This window comes from Sinocyclocheilus grahami, unplaced genomic scaffold (assembly GCF_001515645.1).
Source record: "Sinocyclocheilus grahami isolate Dianchi unplaced genomic scaffold, SAMN03320097.WGS_v1.1 scaffold143.1, whole genome shotgun sequence".
NCBI classification, from domain to species: domain Eukaryota; kingdom Metazoa; phylum Chordata; class Actinopteri; order Cypriniformes; family Cyprinidae; genus Sinocyclocheilus; species Sinocyclocheilus grahami.
The window spans coordinates 337,568-359,952 of NW_015505322.1; the positions used below are offsets into that span (position 1 = coordinate 337,568).

Consider the following 22,385-nt stretch of genomic DNA (forward strand, 5'->3'; position numbering starts at 1 on the left):
TTGCTAAAAAGAACATTATTTTGTGTATTTGGTGTAATGAAATTATTTTATGCGGTATCCAGTGCATTGTGATTGGCCGAATACCTCAAGCCTTTGACGGAAATGTTACGTCCCTTACCATATTGGGATGCGTGTCCCAGCGCGACGAGACAAAACCATTAAAAACACATTATGAACGAGGCATTTGTTGCATCCAGTGGGGACATAATTACGGATTATAATGATTTATACTGTCTTTTTACTGGTTGCGTTGCATTGCGCCGCGTAAACATAAAACCATGTCTGCATTTGTGATCAGAGAAATGACAAACAACAAGCGCTACTCTACACTGCTCAAAACTCGCGTTTGAATCAGTGGCAAATTCTTTAAATATAAAAAACGTACTTACAGTCTGTGAGTCATAACAGCCGGCATTGTAGTCTACTCTCCCAGGATAAAATGCACTGCACACAACTGAATATTTGGGTTGAACTGTTCTGGAACAGTGTTGTAAATACAACTTAACCACTGATTTCTAGTCGTGTCATCTTTTGGAAGGCCAACATATTTTCGCTTTCGCAACGAAACACACAGCGTCTTCACAACATGGCAGCGGCAGCAACAATAAAGTTATGCCTTCTTCTTTGCGTGAATATTTGGGCAGCGTTATGCAAATCTTCCCACATAGTGACGTAGACATGTGGGGGCGTGTTTAAACGAGGCGTTTTAGGAGGGCGTGGACCAGTCTTAACTTTGATAAAGAATATCTCTTTGGGTTTGAGACTTTAGTCTTTGCAACTTTAGGGATCTTATCTATTCACGAACAGCTTGTAACACTCCAAAGGGAAATCATCATATGACCCCTTTAATAAAACGGAACTGAATTACATTTTTGAATTATATTTTAAATTAAAAAGTAATATTTACTATTATTTTTAGTATGGAAAAATATGAATTATTAATTTACATGTTAATAAAGGTGAACTGAATTATTAGATTTTCAAGTTGAAAGTTTTTTTAATTACAAATGATGAATTATTAGTTTAAATGGTAATAAAAGTTTTCAAATGGAAATTATTATTATTTATTATTATTATTTCAAATCACGAATTATTCATTCAAATGTTTTTTTTTTTTTGGGGTGTACCAGATGACAATTTACAACCTGTACTTGCATATCTACTTTTTTTAAATTATGTACCCCCCATATAATCGGTCTATCACGTCTAGTCTGTATATTAGGATCGTTTTTAGACAGAGTATCGTATGTCCTGCAGTCTTTGTTTAGTAGTTCCTCTCTCAGGGCTCATAGGTGTGTGCTGGACGGGCCACGTGACATTGTACGGAAATTGTATGAGGAAACACTCCCAGTGCACCTGTCAGTGGCTTGAGACGGACAGCAGCAACCACATCGCATTACACACAGTCTTTCTCTGCCTTGGCCTATCATATTTCAAGAGCCCCACAGTTCCTCTCCCATTGACTATCAGGTTCCAGAGCACTTCTCTCTTTCTCTGCCTGTTTCTTTCACCAACACTTTCATAGACTCATTGTAGAGACCATGTAGGATGTGTCCTGTTAAATGCACTTTAACTTGTGGTCCACTTTGAGAGCATTTAGAGCATCTGGCAGATCAAGGGTATGAGGTCAAGTGTGTGTGTGTCTAAGTAAAAGAGCTGGTACATTTGAGTACAGATGGCTCTGTCATATGACCTCATAAAGCCAGCTGTCACAGCTGTGTGGTCACACACACATACGTATGGATTAAATGATACAGTTTACATAGTGAGAGAGATTTGGGAGGCAGACACAGTCTGTCTGCAGAATTCACATTCAGAATGAATCAGAATGAGTTTTTATTGCCAGGTATGTTTACATATACGAGGAATTTGTTTTCATGACAGAAGCTCCACAGTGTAACAGAATGACAGTGACAGAACAAACGGCCTATGAACAGTGTGGCACAAGCCACTGGAATATGGGTTTGTTGACCAATTTGAACCGCGCTGCATGAATCAGAGTCATGCACAGCACGATCCATTTGAATTCGACACCGTTTCAGACCTCAATGCAAACCCCAAATTTTGCTGTAACAATGTAAATCATTGGACAACAGGATAAAGCAGTGCCATGCACAGACATAAAGGCCTTTCAATCCACACATTTACTGTAATAACACAAACTGAGAACCTTTCTTAAAAGAATCATTTTTCTTCGTGTGAAGAAAATCTAAAGAACCTTTTCCACTATAAAGATTTCATGGATGTTAAAGGTTCTTCATGGAAGCATCAATGCCAATAAAGACCCTTTATTTTTGAGAGTGTATCTGTACAAACAGATGTTACGTTTGTTAATATCAGCAAATTTAAATCAGCATTCAAATTCAAAAACATGTTTTACTGTCAAGTGCATCTTTATAGCACAGACATGCATTATTATTGCACTTGAAGACTATTGCACTATTATTGTTGTATGTGTATATTAATGTGCATGCATTTTCAAGTACTTCAGCAAGTCTTGAGGTGGAGTATCATATGCAACCAATTAGCAGAGTGATTATTAACGTGTGAATGAACTCACATACAGTGAGAGATCGGCTGACATAGAAACACAGGCACACACACATCTGACATCTGAGGGGAATAAACTCTGAGAATAAGGTAGAGCAGTAGAAAATATCTTACACTGGAAATATTCCCGGTGGGTGCAATAAATCAGGAGCTATTAAACTTTCTTGGCCCACAACCCAAATAAGACATTTTGTCTTTACTAAAATCATGCAATATGCCGTCAGATAATTTCTTTGCTCTGTTTCATTGAATAAAATTTAAAATATACACCGATTCTTAAAGAAATCGCCACTGTTCTTTGAACACATTTAAAAAATTTGAACATGAATACTAATGATAGTAGATGCTAAAAAAAGGTTCAAACTGATAATACATCCAGCTTGTACTAGAATGAAATATGGTTTAATGTGGTGTTTTGAGCTGTTACTGTTACAAAATTATAGTTTCTGCCAAAAATACCATAGTTGCTACAGTAATTGCTCCTACAATAAAACTGTGGTAACTTGGTATTCACCACAACTGTCATCCAAAAATATATGGAAGGTTTTTACACAGCTAGAATGATTGCAATGTTTTTCTGTTGACCTAGTAACAATAATTGCAGTAACTGTGGTATTTTGGTTGGAACTATGGTTACCTTGTGGTTGTGGGATGCTTGATAGAATACATTTCTTTTGACTAAACGGTTCCAACACATACTTTTGTGAATAACTATTCCTACAGAACATAATACATTTAGGAATGAATGTGAAACAATGAATTTTCTCTTATTAATATTGTGCTTTCCTGTGTGTGCTCTGCCCCCGTCCCACATACACATGTCATTTGCTTGGTTATTTTAAAATGTTCCAGTCACCCACATTCTGTCCATTTAATTTTAGGGTACCTACAGCTGTTCAGTTCTTTTTAATACTTGTGTGTGTGTGTGTGTGTGTACATCCTTGTGTAAATGCATGTCCTGACACCCACAACCTTGTCTGACTTTACACACTTCCAGTTCCCTGTTTATGATTCCTTCTCTCTAGACAGGGATTGACACTTACATTTTAATTTCTAAAATTAAGCTAAAAGCACCTTTAAAAAATATATATATATATATATATATATAACATATTTTTTTAATTTAATTCTTGATGCATTAGAAAATGTCTGGCACATTTTTCTTTTAATGTTTCACATTTTCAGTTACTCCTGCTCATGAATATTAATTACATGTTGTAACATTCACTCAGTAGCAGAAGCTTATTGGCTGTAAGACAGGTGTTCTTAAAGGAATAGTTCGCCCAAAAATGAAAATTTGCAGAACATTTACTAACCTTTAAGCCATCCAAGATCTAGATGAGTTTGTTTCTTCATAGGAAGAGATTTGGAGAAATGTAGCATTACATCACTTGCTCACCAGTGGATCCTCTGCAGTGAATGTGTGCCGTCAGAATGAGAGTCCAAACAGCTGATAAAAACACCACAATAATCCACACCACTCCAGTCCATCAGTTAATATCTTGTGATGCCAAAAGCTGCATATTTGTAAGAAAAAAAATCCATCATTAAAGGGGTCATATGATGATTTTTTTAAAGATCATTATTTGGTGTATTTGGTGTAACAGAATATGTTGACATGCTTTAATGTTCAAAAAACACATTATTTTTCAAATACTGTACATTATTGTAGGTCCTCTATGCCCCGCCTCTCTCAAATGCTTTGTTTTCTACAAAGTCCCTCCTTCCGACAAGCGCAGTCTGCTCTGATTGCTGAAGTGATGAAGTGATGAGTGATGAAGCTGGTATGTGTTTGCAGTACACAAGCCCCGGTTAAGACAGCGACGTAACCCTGTGTCTCTTTCTCTTCTCTGTCTCTCTCTCTCTCACACACACACACACACACACGATGCGCAAAACTCCGCATTTAAACAGTCAATAGCAAATACGTAAACTAATAACAAAACAGTATTTTGAATGGCACTGGTTCTGGAAGTCACTTGTTAATTTTTCCCATAGGGATTTTTAAAAGTCTTTGATGAAGCGTTATAAGCCATGAACAAAACCAACCAGCAGCAAGGTGAATCACAACACACACAATATTATATATATATATATATATATACACACACACACACATATTTGTATTTATTGATATTTTGATTTACCTTTCAGTTTTATATTTTCAGTTTGCATTTTATTTAGTTACATTTTTAGTTTGATAGTCATGCCTTTTTATAATTTTTTTAAAAGATCTATAATTAATTGTTCTGAAATTCATATTTTATTTTAGCTTTATTTCGATAACCAAAAGCTAACTAGCACAACTTTAAATATTTGTATAATTCATTTTTGTTTTAGTCATTTTAGTACTTAAACTTATTTCAGTTTTCCAATTTTTGTGTAAGTTTTTTTTTAAGTTGAATATTTAATCTAATATTTTATTTTAGCTTTATTTAAATTATCAAAAATATTTTGTTTTATAAAATATTCATAGATTAACAGTTCAGAAAAAAAACACAAAGCCATTTTTTCCCCTAAAAAACACAAAGCCATGTATCACACACAAATCAGGTTTTTCTTCACTGCATACACATGACTAAGGGAAAAATATATAATCATGTACATTGAGATGGCAGAGCTAGTTAATGAACTCAGTTTAATGCAATAGTTTATGTTAGTTTGGTATTTCTGTTAATTTTTTCAGTGAGATTTAGATCGACTTGTTGCCAAAATAAAGCATTGTAATATGTGAGTGTGACAGACTAACAAAAGAGAGCAAGATTTCCGCAAAAACTGCTGGCAAGTAAGATATCCTCTACTGAAATCAAATAGCTTTGAGTCAGCTAATGGGAGGCTGATGGCATCTTGGCCATTAAGGTGAAATGTAGCCTCTTACACAACTGCACTGTAGGGGAGCTGTTGCTGTGGGTATGTTGACTGGACTATCACCAGCAGGTGTAGGTGTGTGTGTGTGGGTGGGGGGGGGCAGCAATCAGCTCTTTCTCTCTGTTATGTCTATTTCTCTATATGAATGAATTTGGATGCAGGACTGTCATATAGCCGTCACAGTATTAAGAGTAGTTTCAGGAATTAATGTTTTTATTGAGGACAATATTTGCTTCTCAAGGCACATTTCAGTTTATAAGACATTTATCTTTAGATTTTAGTTGACAGTGTATTATAAAAAAACTTAAAAATTGTCCCCAAGTCATGTCAGCACTGTTACCATTAGCTATATTTTCCATTTTGGGATGCTTGAGAGGTCACAGTGCAATTTATTAACAATAAAACACATTATTTGTCTGTTAGGATGTTTGAAACCTTACAAAAATTTACTTTTAAAAAATCACCTCATCGCTCTGGAAATGGCATCAGTTTCAAAATGACCTTTTCAATTAATTATAACTACAGCTTATATAATAGCTTTGTACAGCAGTTATGTTAGATGTTAATGTAAAAGCTGTTTCATATAACTGAGTTATGGAGTTGTTGAAGTGATTTCTTCACATTAATTTCTGACTCTGGTCCACAGTTATATTCAGTATGTTGGAGCAGGCAGATGAATATTTGTTTGAAAAACAGCTTGCCTCTAATTTATGTGTGTGTGTGTGTGTGTGTGTGTGTGTGTACTCGTCTAATGAAGAGAGCGTAAAGACATAAAGCGGAGGGAGAGTGAATCTTTCTGACAGTTAAAGACAGCTGCAAGGGATTTCTCAAAGAACTGTGTGTGATTCTGAGAGAGTGAATGTGTCTGCATGTGTGAAAATCACTATGTGTAGCTGTGTCCTAAATCACGTCTCATTCCCTATATAGTGCACTATATTTGCAATACCAACACTATTTTGTAGTGTTGTTTGAGTTTTTAGAGAATGTTTTTTCCTGTATAATTCACTTTTTTATTCAGCATAAAGTTTGGTATAACACTGCTGTTTAAAAGTTGTAATGTTTTTGAAAGAAATCTCTTATGCATTTATTTGATCAAAAATATAGTCAAAACAATAGAGTAGCACCTTTGCAATTTTTCTTGGCCGATTCCGATTTCCAATTTTTTTTTGTAAGTGTGACCTGCTGATTCCGATTTTTGCTGATTCCGATTTTCTTTCTAAGAACTATGATTGACAGCAAATACAAAAAAAATCCTTTTTTTTTGTCAATGTAAAGACTAAGTTACAGATGTTATTTCACTTAAACAACTCTCAAAATGAAGTGCTCTGTGACTGGAAAGAGGTAGAAATAACAATTAACTGAAAATGAGTTGCTGTATGTAACAAAACAGATGCCATTTCCCACTTATAAATGGTCATTTTTTACCCTAACTTTATAAAATGCATCATCTTTCACATAAAATTCTTACATTGTTTCAATTAATTCAGTTAGAATAATAAGAAACTGTAGAGTTGTTACCATTCAAATGAAGTCAGAATCTACAAACTCCAACAACATATTATATGTTGATACCTATGCAACATGTGTTATAAGAATCTTTAATAGTTTTGCACCAGTACACAATCCTGTTACATATGTAAAATACCATGCTCGAAGACAAAGAGTCGTAAACGTTCCCTCCGAAAATTTGTTACCATTGGCTCAATGACCCCCTGGAGGTGTGACCTCCACAAAAGTTAAAAGGTGACCTCCCTCTCTCATCATCATCTTCTGCTGCTTTTCTGCTTCAACTTCTGGTTGCTGCTTGTGTGGGACTCACCAAGTCCCGGAGCTGGCGCAGCCACGCCTGGCAGGCCTCAACTACAGTCATGTCTTCACTTTCCACCTGGGAGAAAACTCGCCCGACTACCACGGAGTCAGAATAACATCTTGAACAAAACAAAACAGAAGTTTAGTATAGGCTGAAGACCCCATTGTAAAATAGCGTTGATGGTTTCAGTCAGGTGGTTAACGGAAAGTTGCCCTTCCCCCCATGTATGTGTGATTGTATGTTTGTTTGTTTAGACTAGTGTTAGTGGTTAGTTAATAAAACTTTTGTGCACAAATTAGACAAGTTTTTCTGATTCTGTCACTGCTTGTGGATAATGTCCATTTAACGATTCCTGAACTTGTTACATGCTCTAATACACTAGTACTGTAAGAAAGTTATTTTCTATGGCCACGAAATATAATTTCTTAGAGTTGATATGAAATTACTCTGAATGTTCGCTGGACAAACTGATTAGTTGATGGTAATATTAATTCTGCTAGTTACTACTGGCAGCTGATATAGCCTAAATAATTGTAATTAATTATAATTAATTGTAATTATTTATATACATTTCCCTTTTGAGCTAATTTGCTACATCTGTTAATACCAGAAATGGATGCCTTGCCCCCTCCAGCCAGTGACGTCATTCTTCAAACGCCGCTTTCATGGCAAGGAGCTCTCGATTGCCCACATCATAGTTCTGTTCAGCGGATGAGAGTTTGCGAGAGAAGTAGGCACATGGAAAAAGCTTAGGAGGATTACCTTGACGTTGGGAGAGGATGGTGCCAATGCCGGTGTTAGATGCATCTACTTCTACCACAAAAGGTATGTTAGGGTCAGGATGATGCAGAATGGGTGTCGAGGTGAAGCAGTTCTTCAATTCGTTGAAAGCTTGAACAGCATCAGTGGACCAGCGAAGGTTAGTATTCCCTCCCTTTACCATTGAGATGAGTGGAGCGGCGAAAGAGCTAAAGTTCCTGCTTAGTCTTCTATAAAAGTTAGCAAATCCCAAGAAACGTTGTAGTTCCTTCACTGTGGTAGGTTGAGGCCACTTGAGAACCGCTCGTACTTTGCTCTCGCCTATAGACACCCCTTCAGCACTGATGATGTAACCAAGAATGGAGATTGAAGTTTGATGGAATTCACATTTTTCTGCTTTAGCATACAGTTGGTGTTCAATGAGACACTTTAAAACCGCCTGGACCTGCTTGTCGTGCTTCTCTAAAGTGTTAGAGTAGATCAAGATGTCATCTATGTATATGATTAGGCACTGGTTCAACGTGTCTCTGAATATGTTGTTTATGAAGGACTGGAACATGCACGGACGGAATATTGGACAGCCTGAACCGCATAACAATGTACTCGTAGTGCCCACTGCTGGTGGAAAAAGCAGTTTTCTATTCATCCCCTTCTCGGATGCGGATAAGGTTGTAAACGGAGTTAAGATTGGTGAAAACTTGGTGAAAACTTTGGCGGTTCTGAACTGCTCCAATGCTGCTGAAACCAGGGGCAATGGATATCGGAATTTGACCGTTATTTCATTTAAGCCTCGATAATCGATATAAGGACGAAGGCCACCATCCTTCTTACCCATGAAGAAGAATCCTGCTGCTCCCAGTGAAGTGGATGGATGAATGAAACCCTTGGCTAGCTCTTCTTCAATGTGTGTTTTCAATGCTTCAGCCTCAGGTTCTGACAAGGGAAAGATTCTTCCTCTAGGCGGCATGGTGCCAGGTAGAAGTTCTATGGCACAGTCACTGGGTCCTTGCGGGGGTAGTTTTGAAGCTTTGGTTTTACTAAAGGCTTCAAGCAGATCGCCATACTCTGGAGGTATATGTGGGGCTGAGTTGGTTTTGTTGATAACAATAGCAGTGCTCACAGGTATTGGGGTGATGGACTTCAAGCATTTAGACAAGCAGTTGGGATCCCATTGCATGATCTGTTCCTCACGCCAAGAGATTTGTGGATTATGATCCTGTAGCCAGGGTGAGCCAAGGATGACCGGGTTGTGTGGAGAATGAATGACGAATAACCAAATTATTTCAGTGTGTAAGGCTCCGACTTGCAGAATGAGTTCAGTAGTGGTGTACAGTACATGTCCGGTCCCTAGGGTTTTGTCTGGCCAGAGGGGCTTGAGCCTGTTTTTTAAAAGAAAGGAATAGTTCGCCCAAAAATGAAAATTTGTTGAAAATGTACTAACCTTTAAGCCATCCAAGATCTAGATTAGTTTATTATTCCAGAGGAACAGATTTGGAGAAATTTAGCATTACGTCACTTGCTCACCAATGGATCCTCTGCAGTGAATGGGTGCCGTCAGAATGAGAGTCCAAACAGCTGATAAAAACATCACAATAATCCACAAGTAATCCACATGACTCCAGTCCATCAGTTAACATCTTGCACCCATTCACTGCAGAGGATCCATTGGTGAGCAAGTGATGTAATGCTAAATTTCTCCAAATCTGTTCTGATGAGGAAACAAACTCGTCTTGGATGGCCTGAGGGTGAGTACATTTTCAGCAAATTATCAATTTTGGGTGAACTATTCCTTTAATAGTGTTGTGTGACTTCCTTTCTTAGCAGCAGTTGAAGGACAATGGACAATGAGTGACCTCGTACTGATGTACAGGTCAGCTGTTTCCTGCTCTGAGAGAAACTCTGTGTAAAGGTTTAGAGGGTAACAGGTTTATGGGTGATTGTGTGTGTGCTTGCAGGTTTTTGTCTTCATTCCAAAGTGCTTTGCATTATTGAAACTAATCTTTATTAATCTCAACTACTTGGTCATGTACTTGGCCTATTGGCAATAGAGAGCCTTTTTTCTTTTTCTTTTTCTCTCTCTTTTACACATAAACACTTGGTATGTTTAAACGTGTTAAGTAAGGACAGGTTATGTAATACTAGTTTAGTACTTTACTTGTACACATTAAATGCACACACAGTATATATAATCATCACTCACACTCAAAGAAAAACACACACATATATACATAGTTATACTTGCATACATACGTACATATTTATATACTTGGACCCACACACACATTGTGCCTTTTGAATCTGTTAAGTATTAACCTAATAATTACCAGATTTTTGTATGAAAGAAGAGTAGCTGTTTCAGAGTTCCTTTGTGAAACCCTCTTTGTCTGATTTAGTTTTTAAACTTATAAAGAGCATTAGATGTGTGAACACACATAAATAATATAAAAAGGAAATATCATAACAGATTAAAACATGAAGAGTTAAGCTTTGAAGCCTCCCTAAACAAATAGAAAGCATCTGTTTGGTTAGCATTTAGACACAAATCATACTGTAAAACTATAGCTTTAGAAGGGGACATTGGTCAGTAAAATAATTTGACTACTACATTCAAACTGCTTCAGTCACAATAGCACTCTCTTACCTCTTCATTAAAACATTTTCAGTTCTTTTTCTTACTAATGATGTTTTTGCTTTTCTGTTTGCTTGACAGGCAGTGACCGGAAGAAGTTTCGGTGATAAGGATTTCAGAAGCGGCCTGGAGAACGGCATTCTGCTCTGCGAGTGAGTTTTACACACACACACACATACACATACACACGCACACACACACATTCTGTAAATGCAAATGAAAAATGTTTAGTGGAAGTTAGGTTTTCTGTGGCAAAGTGCTTAAAAACATGAATGGATTAAATGTTGATTAAATGCAGGTGCAATTAATTCACCAGTATAGAAGTATGAATACAAATTTGTATAAGCATCATTTACATCTAGGAAATTTTTATGTTAAAGAGGACAAATAAAATCCTAATTCTGATCACTACACTACCGTTCAAAAGTTTGCGGTTTAAAAAAGTTTCTTCTTAAGTCTTCTATCCTCACCAAGGATGCATTTATTTTTACAATTTATTCCTGTACAATTTTTATTTATTACAATTTATTCCTGTGATGCAAAGCTGAATTTCCAGCATCATTACTCCAGTCTTCAGTGTCACACGATCCTTCAGAAATCATTCTAATATACTGATTTGCTACTCAAGAAACATTTATGATTACTATCTATGTTGAAAACCATGATACATTTTTTCAGGATTCTTTGAAAAACAGAAAGTTCAAAAGAACAGCATCAGTGTGATTTTTTTTTTGTAAGAATGTAAGAGTCTGTACCATCAATAAATTGAGTTGAATTTAATGCAATTCATGTAAGTATTAATTTCTTTAAAAAATATCTTGCTGACCCCAAATTTGTGAAAAGTAGTGATTTTGTTTTTTAAACAAATTTTTTTTTAATTTTGTGGTCCAAACTGTAATGAATGAAAAAAGAAAGGAAAAAAAACCCCTGAAAATAAATCACAAAAATGAGAAGATGTTATGAGTCAACCAACATATTATGGTTCCAACATATTATGCAATTTCTCTCTCTTTCTCTCATCATGTGACTTATTAGGTTGCTGAGTTCAATCAAACCAGGCCTTGTGAAAAAGATCAACAGACTTCCAGCACCCATTGCAGGACTGGTGAGTGTGGTTAGTGTGTGTTTGTTCGCATGTGTTTGTGTTGTTCTGTGCCTGTTTGTGTCAGGCCAGTCTCAGAACAAATCCAGTACTGTCCCAATTTGTGTGTGTATCTGTGTGTGTGGTAGCTATTTTATGTTTGTGCAGCCCATAATGAGAGAATTAAGTGAAGCTTATCAGTGCTTTAAAGTTATAGCTCAAAAGCAATGTTTTGAGAACTTTAATTAGATACAAAAATCCTGGTTATACCATGGTACTTTATTGTAAGTTTCATGCTAGATTTTCCAAAAGTAAAGGAAAACGGCCTCAAACACTTGTTTTGATAACATGCAGCTCATCACACATTGCCTGTAATTGTCACATACAGCAGGTGCATAATATGTGTCTTTCCTCTCATCAGGATAATCTGACCATGTTTCTGAGAGGATGCGAAGAGCTGGGATTGAAGGGATCACAGCTGTTCGATCCCGGAGACCTGCAGGACACGTCGATACGAGCGAACTTAACGTATGTGTGTGTTTGTGTATGCGTGAACAGAGACAGAAGAAGGAGGAGGAGGAGACTGATTATGTGCAGAAAAATGAATGGGATGAATCAGAAGTTATTTTGGTGGCTCTAAAAGATCTTGCCTTTCAGTTCTTCACAGCAGCTCATCTTCTTCTTCTGAAAGCGTAGATTTACACTAGATAACCAATCTGAAAAAAATCCATATTGGTTAATCCATATTCAAGTTGATACAAGATGTTTACACTTTAAGATGTAACATTCAGAAAGGGTTTATTAATTGAGCAAAAGTGAGTTTTACATTGACAAAGACTTATATTGTTACAAAAAGTATGTTTCAGATAAATGCTGTGCTTTTAAACTTTCTATTTATCAAAGCACCCTGAAAAAATATTACAGTTTCCACAAAAATACTAAGCAGCACAACTGTTTTCTACATTGACAATAATCAGAAATGTTTCTTGAGCACCAAATCAGCATATTAGAATGTTTTCTGAAGGATCATGTGACACTGAAGACTGGAGTAGTGAAGCTGAAAATTCAGCTTTGCATCGCAGGAATAAATTTCATTTTAAAATATATTAAAATAGAAAAGCGTTATTTTAAATTGTAATAATATTTCACAATATCTCTGTTTTTGCTGGATTTTTTAACAAATAAATGCAGCCTGGGCGAGCATAAGAGACAAATCTTACCGACCCCAAACTTTTGAATGATAGTGTATCTCTGTTGATTAGATGGAAAACAGCTGTTTTCTCTCTCTTTCTTTTTCTTTGTAGGGGCTCTGACTGCAGTAGAAAGCTGAAGAATGTAAGTACACTGAACTGTTTTTTAAACTTTACGTGTCAATTAGTGTTTGACTTACATTTTTATTCTCTCCTGTGTTTTTTGAATGATTAGGTGCTCATAACCATATACTGGCTTGGTAAAGCTGCTAACAGCTGTGCAACGTATAACGGCCCCACACTCGACCTGAAAGAGTTTGAGGGGCTTCTTTCCATGATGCGAAAGGTAAATCAATTCTTGCCAAGAACACTGAACATATGAAACAGCCTGATAAATTATATAATTCATAAGCTTTTATGTTTTGAATTCTTTTTTTATATATATTTGGTGTTTGTGTGCAGGAGTGTGTAAATGAAGAGTTGGACTCCCCTAAGCGCAGTATAAGAGACAGCGGTTACATCGACAGCTGGGAATCGGAGCGCTCTGATTCGCTGTCTCCTCCGAGGCATGGCCGTGAAGATTCGTTCGACAGTCTCGACTCATTTGGCTCACGATCACAGAACACACCCTCGCCAGACACAGTTATTCGCTGCAACAGTGATGGTATGAACTTCTCTTCTATTGATTTTTTTGTCATCATGCTATTTAAGTCGGTAGTCATGAAATATTGTCTATAATTGTGCAATAATACATCACATTATTACTGTTTTACTGTATTTTTGGTCAAATAAATGCAGCCCTGGTGAGCATAAGAGACTTGTTTGAAAAACATCAAAAACTTATGAATGGCAGTGTGTATATATATTTTATTTTTACTGTATGTGACATTGAATTGTCAATGCACTGAAAATATATATTTTTTTCATGATCCCTATATCTTATGCACACACACACACACTTACGTCAGACTCTCCATGTCTGTCCTGACAGCAAACATTCATGAAAGAGCAGCTTCGGGTAAAAATACATCATGAACAGCACACAATCATGGACTCAAAGAGAGGAGTAATACATTCCCACATACAGTATGTGCTGTGTGTGTGTGTGTGTGTGTGTGTGTGTGTGTGTGTGAGAGAGAGTGCAGCTGTTGGACTGGACAGACATTCACACACACATCTGTGTGCTGAGTGTGTGAGAGGCTCTGTATGAGCTGCATCTGATTACTGAGTCCAGACATGGACAGACTAAAAACAAGGACAGAAAAAAACATAAAAGCTCAAGAAGCTTCTAAACCATAAATTATATTTATGTGTATGTGTGAGAGAGAGAGAGAGATTTTCAGTTCAATGATAAGCCAGCAATCTTATTTTGATTGTTTGATTTTTGTTATTTTAAAACAGGAGTCAGCAACCTTTTGACAACAAGTGCATTTTTAATTGTTCTTGTTAATTACTGTGTCACACAAAGTTTTTATTTAAGCCAACAAGTTTAATTATGATTACGGTGAAAATAAGATAAGATACATTAATGGACATTTTTAAAAAGGTTTCTCCTGAAATAATTTTAGAATCTTTGTCACATAGTAAGTTGAAAGACTCTATATAATTGTTATTGCTATTTTAGTTTATATTAAAATTTTTTGTATGTTGACTTTTTAAGACAAAATTGTTAAATTATTGTAAACATTATGTTTGAATGATGCAATTGAATTGTTTTTGCCATGAACATAGCCATTGCTGCTGACATGGCGTTAAATAAATAAATAAAATAAAACCACTTGTCTAAAATAAAATAATTCAATTAAAATGATCTAATATTGCAGTGATTTACGTGAAAATTTTGGAATGATAAGCTGACTCTAGCTGATTAAAGCAATGCAAGCAATTCAAATGAAAGACATACAAACTATCTACTAAAGAAAAAAATCTGTTGCAACTCGCATCCTTTAACTTAGTACCATAGTATGTTTTTGTAAACAAAATGTATACAATTAAAATAAAAATGAAATATTTATAGCTGACAATTTTTTTCTGCTGTGGATACTTTTGTCCCACTTCACTTATTTCAAGTATTTGAATTCCTTTTATCTCATAGCTAAATAAGACTGTGTGACGATGTGGAAGTACTATAGCAAGAAGCTTTTGGCATGTCGATGTGAGCAAAAACTTCGTAAATTAAATGCATGCACTATTCTGTTGCTAATCCTGATGTAATATGTTTAGACAAGCTTAAATATATTTACACTCCGGTACATGTACTAAGCTTTCATTCATGCCGGCCCTGATTTGGATGGTGGTCAGATGGCGGCATCAAACCCAACACGACAGCTTACAGTATGTGTGTATGTAGGATGTTAGACCAGTTTATGTGTTTATGTAGTATGTTAGACTAGTTTAAGTGTTTATGTAGTTAATAAAACCTTACTTGTATCACACTTGACGTGTTCATTGTTTGCTCATAACCAGAGTCACTAATCATGCAGATTTACGTTACAAGCTTTGTAGAATTGTACAGTAAGAAAGTTATTTCCCTTAACCAGGAAATTAACGTTCTTAGAATTGACAAGACAGTTGACCCTGAGAGGTCAGCTAAATATCTACAGCGGATCTAAAATATGAATAGTTAATTATAACTAGTTATGGTTAATTATTCATATTTCCTGTCATGAGCTGATTCGTTACACAATGGATGAAATATGAACACTGCTTCTGTCTGTAAACACCTACAAATATGAAATACCAAATGCCAATACATTTAGACAAGAGTAAATAACGATAAGTAAAATTGATAAAAACAAAGCATGTTTCTTTCTCTCAATATGTCCTTCTGACAGACTCTGAAGGTGACGCTGGTCAAAGGAAGTTGCCAGACGTGCGCAAGGATGACATGTCTGCCCGTCGCGTGTCCTACAAAGAGCCTCGCGTAGCTCTACCCTTTAATCAGTATCTGCCAAACAAAAGCAACCAAACCAACTACATTCCTGCCCCCCTGAGGAAGAGGAGGAGCGAGCGAGAGGAAGACTGGAGGAGTCTGAGCAACTCAACATCTCCTGTAGGAGGAGAAAGACCTCTCAGGTAATCACAGCCGCTGATGATAAACAGTAAGTGTTTGGTTTGTTTGATTTCTCAGGAGGTTGCTGGAAATCCCTCTTCTGGCTTCAATGTGGCTGAGACACATCATACATCGAAACAAAAATCAGTACACACAAGCATCATCTGTTTTCATCTGTCCGAGTTTGTTTGATTCGTTCTGTATTATCTGCGTGTTGGTGAGCGCTGTGACATTCCCATTGCTCCCCACAGACAAGAGCGTGTAGAAGTATTAAAAGAGGGGGCTGTCGCGTCTCGCAGCCTTGCGCTCCAGAAACATTTCACCTGGGCGGATGAGAAAGGGGCAGAGCTTGAGGAGGCAGAGCTTAATAAAATGAGGAAGCTGGAAAAGGCGGGAATTAAAGTATTACCTACCTCTGTGCGATATAACAGGTCAGCGGTTGAATGCATGTGTATGGAGCGACTAAAAATGCTAACTAGTTGTGTGTAGGGCCTAGTAGTTAAACACAAAGCTTGTGTGTTCAAAACCATGAGTTGTCATCTAACCCTAGGTTGCTTTGTCGGGAGTGACCCTGTGTACTTTTGCTTTGGATTTGTGCTGCTGAGAAATGTTTAATCTACGTTATGGCATGGAGTGACACAGTTGTGAATTAGCTTTAGCCTTTGTAGCTTAGCTAATGTTTTGATTAATTGGATGTAACTCTGACTACTCTGAATCTGTGCTAGGTTGAAATGAGGAGTGTGTGTTTTGTATTGGGTTGAGCATATTATGCTAGTTATGCTAATTTGACTTATTCTGAAAACCTCCCTGTTGAAAAAACCAGCACATGCTGGTTAGGTATGTTTTGAAGCTGGGATGCTGGTTTGAGCTGGTCCTTTGCTGGTTTGAGCTGGTCCTTTGCTGGTTTATGCTGGTCCTTTGCTGGTCGGACCAGTTTAGGACCAGCACATGACCAGCATAAAACAGCAAAGGACCAGCTTAAACCAGCTCAAACCAGCATCCCAGCTTCAAAACATACCTAACCAGCATATGCTGGTTTTTTCAACAGGGCTGATGTCTGCATCACCTCCTGATATGGAAGGACTAACATCTCTCTATTATAGAGTGCAACAGTTGGGTTAGTAAAGTAAAAATCCCATCTGTTTTCTCCACAGGGGAGTTGATTTTGAACAAAAACTTTTAAAGAAAGACCTACTTAAGGTTTTGTTGAAGCCATCAGTCTACATTATTTCAACTTGTTTTTAAATAGTCAAAATGCTCAAAAGGGGAATTCCTGGTGAAAATCTGAAAAAACTACCCATGATTCTGCAGAGAAATCTTCACCAATCAGAGAACCATGACAAGAAACATGCGTTTAAAAAACTCTTTAGCACCCAGCCACTGTCATGAAGCTAATAATGTGGAGTCAGTTTGCCTGCGCTCTCAAACAACTTAAATATTTGTATGCATGAAATTAATATTTTTCAATAAACCTAATACATACCCCTTGCAGAATATGCAAAATGTTAATCATTTTGACAAAATAAGAGGTATCATGAAAATTGCATGTTGTTCTTTATTTAGTACTGTCCCAAATAAGCTATTTCACATATACTCCACAAGACAAAATAATAACTAATAACTTATAAAAATGATCACGTTCAAAAGTTGTACAAAATTGAATCTTAATACTGTGTGTCGTTTGCTGGATGATCCACGACTGTTTTTGAGGGACTCATACACAACTATTACAAAAGGTGAAAACATTTACTGATTCTTAAGAAGGCAATACAATGCAAATGGTGTACATTTTTTTAATTGGATGATCAGAGTAATCGTACTTAGTCTTCTGGGAAGCATGAAAGTATTTATGTAACTTCTGAAGTGCTAAATGAAAAAAATATGATCTTTAATCAAAATAAGAAAAATGTACACAGCATCATCCTGTTCAAAAGTTGACACCCCCCCGGCTCTTAATGCATTGTGTTTCCTTCTTGAGCATCAGTAAATGTTTTCACCTTTTATAATAGTTATGTATGAGTCCCTCAGTTGTCCTCAGTGTGAAAAGATGGATCTCAAAATCATACAGTCACTGTTGGAAAGGGTTCAAATATGCAAAAGATGCTGGAAAACCAAAGAATGTGTAGGAGCTGGAGGATTTTTCTGAAGAACAGCAGGCAGTTTAACTTTTCAGGACAGACAAGGGACTCATGAACAACTATCACAAAACATAAAAACAGTCGTGGATCATCCAGGAAACAACACACAGTATTAAGATTCAAAGGTATGTAAACTTTTGAACGGGGTCATTTTTATAAATTCAGTTATTATTTTTTCTTGTGGAGTATATATAAACATCTGTTATGTGAAATAGCTTATTCAGGACAGTATTAACTAACATGCAATTTTATGATCCCTCTTATTTTGTTAAAATTATTAACATATTTGCATATTCTGCAATGGTATGTAAACTTATGAGCACAATTTTATATATATATATATATATATATATACAGTATATATAATCAATATCTTTAAATCAATGAATGGGAAAAATACTTGCGGAACTAAGCGCTGTTGCACTCTATTTTTTTTAAAAATATATTCAAATTTTGTCATGGCAAATTTTCTCCTCAGTCCAATTGTAAATCCTGTGGAGGCCAGTAAATCCAACCCACCTTCATCTGACATCATTCTCCGACATGACAATGAGTTCATGCGGGCCGCCGCTCCACATCAGTGGGACTCCAATGAGGAAGATGATGATGAAGAGGCAGAACGGAAGGTTCCAGATGTCCAAAAGGATGACCTTGCTTCTCGCAGAGCACGCATGAATCAATTTAAACCCAGTGTGGCACATCACTTCCTGCCAGGCTCTTGTAGCTGGAAGGACCGAGAGAAATGGGAGGGAATCAGGCTGGCATCCCAGCATGCCGTATTGGAAAGGATGGAGAAGATGGCACAGGAGAAAAGAAGGTGTGCTTGTGACAGAGAGTGATGGCGTCTCATGCTCAGGGACTAGTTATGCTGGCTTTACAAATCTAACTTGATGTTATTGGGCAAATTTGGGTCAGAGTTTTCTTATAGGCCACATTTACACTGCAAGTGACCCAATTCCGATTTTGATCCTCCCATGTGGCACAGATCGAATATGGCCAACGAATGTGTAAGAAGGAAAAAAGCACATGGATTCCGATATTCTCAGATCAGTTTCAGGCCTCATTCCTATGTGGAAATAAATCTGATATAAATCGGATATGTGTATTTGCGCCTGCCGTGGATGTCAAAAATTTTGGATGACAATTGTTGGATGTCAAATGTTTTTGAAACATCCCTAGTTGACTAGCAGAGTATTACTTTTGTTCGTTTGTGTTAAATAAGAGGCGATCTGGCGCTGAAATATGTTGCTTTTAAAATCATGCTAAGTGTTCGTTGCCGCTGTTATCAGTGACGGCGACTCGTGCACAGACGAGTGCTTCAATCTATTGCTAACTGTTTAAGATTCCTACTTAAACTTGACTGACTTGACACATTACTTCAGCCTGTTCTTTCTTAGTATGCTTTGTTTTTTCTAAATGATCTGGCTTTTGATTTTTTGGTTCCCCTTTCCTCTGCTTTAAGCCCAACCAGAACACCACAGCAACTGCTTAGCGACCACTTAGAACAATTACTGCTTAACTACCATAATTCTGTCATAACAACTTTCGGAAGTTTAGCATGGTAATATACATGGCAATGTTATTGGAATTTGGTTGAATAGATCTGCTACGCTGCTGCTGTGGCAGAGCAAATACATAGACTTGCTACAGCCAAGACATCCACAGATAGGCTGCTGTGAGCGTGTAAGAAATGCTGCTGCTGCACATATAACATACATGAAATTACCCCGTAGCAGATCTATACAGGTGGAGCTGGGGAAGGTGGAGGATTTCGGAAGCGTGCTGCAACTGCTACAGCAAGCACTAGCCAAGAATTTGAACACTGAGCAGCAAGCTCATTGGCTGCTGATGCGAAAAGAAACCAATTAGCTGCGCCATCTAGAGTTTCATGACAGAACTTTGTATTACAATGCATTGTCGGAAATATTAACTAGCTAGTGACGACTGTTTTCTGATACCATTGTAACTTTATTGTATTGTCATTTGAACCACATTGGTTAAAAAATAACTGCCGTTGATGGTTCTGCTAGAGAACATATGCACATGCATGCTTCAAAAAATGGTGCTTTCATTATCATGGCGAGCTAAATTGAGACCGCAAGTCCACCTGTGATACTAAAAAGAAGCTATTCTAAACACAGGACGAGAGTTGTAGTTTCGACCATACAACTTTACGATGTTTGCGAATGTTTGTTGGAACTTTGGTTTCGGGAAACAGAATCGTCGAGCTGTGTTGCTAACAATGAATTGCATCCATAGTTCTATGGTCAATATTGGTATTGTTGATGTTTTATGTGGGATTTATGGGTCCGCTTTTTTGTATTTCTTATAATGTTACATTTCTACCACAGTCAGGCTGACTCCGCCTCCCCTGAGGTGCCAATCATAACTCGTAAGGACAACCCTTTCCTGAATCCTGAAAAAGACTGGGGAAAAGAGAGGGATGAGGAAGATGAGAAAGAGGTAGAGGGGAAGATAGTTGTCCCAAACCCACACAAAGATGATCTAGCAAGGAGGCGGATTAGGGGAGGGCCACGCCCTCCCAAAGATGCTCATCAGTCATTGGTCCAGACTTCCATCACTCAGTCAGACCTGGAGACATGGCAGAGACTCAAGATGAATACAGATAGCAGGTGCCTCGAAACAAACACACACTTCTCTCACACTCCTGCTCTGTATACACACAATTGAGCACAGCATCAAAAATTAACATTAATTGAGCACAGAATAATTTGACTGTGTTATTGGTCATTTGGCTGGTAACTTTATTAACATAATTCATGGTTTGAATTTTACACAAAGACTGTGATCCTGGAAGGGACTAAAAATTTGGAAGAAAACAATAACTAAATAATCCAATTGTTATAGGGACAAATAAATAAATAATACGTTTTTTTTTTTAAATGCTAAATACAGTTTTTAGGTTGGTAAAAATATTTCTAATATGATTTAAAAATTAATATTTGAATTTAATTAAAATATCAATATTTTAATATATACATTTAAATAATTATACAAAATATTTAAATTCACTTGCAAATTGCATGTGTGGCAAAACGTTAATGTCATTCCTCCTGCTATGCTCAGTGTATCCTTCGTACTGATCTACAGTGAGTCTGACTCCACCGGGGCTGAAGTGTCAATCATAACTCGCAAGGACAACCCCTTCCTGACCCCTGAGAGAGACAGTGAGAGTAAGCAGGAGAATGAGGAGGGAACAGACAGAGAGAAAGGGATGAGTGTGGTGATGCCTGATGTAAAGACAGATGACCTGGCCAGAAGGTGGGGCCAAAATGGGCCTGTGCCACAGAGGGACCCCCGTCAGTCATTGGCTCAAACTACCATCACTCTGTCAGACCTGGAGAAATGGCAGAGGCTCAAGATGAATACAGAGAGCAGGTGCCTGACATGTGACCTTTACCTTTGACCCTAACCTAACATGCTTCAAGATTTTTAGAAGTTTCACACTGAGCTTATCTAATCAAATTTTATGTTTTGTGTTTTTTAACACATAAAACAGATGACACACCAGTTTCTGAAATTAAGCTATTTGTCCAAGAAAATAACCTTTTTCTGGTTTGTGTCCTAACCAGACATGATGTAATAAAGCAACAGGCAATATATTTTTTTCCATGTTAATTCTATCCATGAGTATGCTATATGATAGAGCAGGGGTTATAAAATGTTTTATTAATTTTTTATAATGTTATTTTATTTTTAATCTTGCTTTGCAGAATATTTTCCCACTATGTTGTCAACCTTAGAAAATGCTATTCAAAATACACTGTAGTTCACGTGTTTGGGATCAGTAAGATTTTTTATTTTATTCCACAAGAATGTATTAAATTGATCAATTGTGACATTAAAGACATTTATAATGTTACAACAGAGTTCTATTTCAACATTAATAATAATTGTAAATGTTTCTTGAGTACTAAATCAATATATGAGAATGATTTCTGAAGGATCGTGTGACACTGAAGAATGGGATAATGCAGAAAATTCAGCTTTGCATCACAGGAATAAATTACATTTTAAAATATATTAAAATAGAAAACAGTTATTTTATTTATTTAAATTGTACTAAAATATGTCACAGTATTACAGTTACAGTAAATGCAGCCTCGGTGAGAATAAGACATTTGTTTCAAAAACATTTAAAATATCTTACCGATCCCAAACTTTTAAACAGTAGTGTAAGTTCTAGAAGTTCAATATTGTGACATAGATATAAAAAAGACGCTCAGTTAATTTATATACATATATACATGCATACTTATATGGCTGCTTGTGTGTGTATATATATAT

At 36.7% G+C, this 22,385-nt stretch overlaps 2 protein-coding genes across 2 annotated transcripts in view; both read left to right on the forward strand.

Annotated features, from left to right (window-relative positions):
* rnf38 (ring finger protein 38) overlaps positions 1-4,423 on the forward strand; it is a 42,392-nt gene extending 37,969 nt beyond the window's left edge. Inside the window, exon 13 of the mRNA XM_016280698.1 lies at positions 4,387-4,423. The gene's annotated coding sequence lies outside the window, so the exon portion shown is untranslated. The remainder of the gene's footprint in view (positions 1-4,386) is intronic.
* The window catches only part of limch1a (LIM and calponin homology domains 1a), a 54,510-nt gene that overhangs the window by 4,504 nt on the left and 27,621 nt on the right, over positions 1-22,385 (forward strand). Inside the window, exons 2-12 of the mRNA XM_016280702.1 lie at positions 10,698-10,768; positions 11,652-11,721; positions 12,119-12,225; positions 13,002-13,032; positions 13,123-13,233; positions 13,350-13,551; positions 15,722-15,962; positions 16,191-16,370; positions 18,556-18,894; positions 20,429-20,710; positions 21,189-21,476. Of these exons, the coding sequence (XP_016136188.1) occupies positions 10,698-10,768; positions 11,652-11,721; positions 12,119-12,225; positions 13,002-13,032; positions 13,123-13,233; positions 13,350-13,551; positions 15,722-15,962; positions 16,191-16,370; positions 18,556-18,894; positions 20,429-20,710; positions 21,189-21,476 (1,922 nt within the window). The remainder of the gene's footprint in view (positions 1-10,697; positions 10,769-11,651; positions 11,722-12,118; positions 12,226-13,001; positions 13,033-13,122; positions 13,234-13,349; positions 13,552-15,721; positions 15,963-16,190; positions 16,371-18,555; positions 18,895-20,428; positions 20,711-21,188; positions 21,477-22,385) is intronic.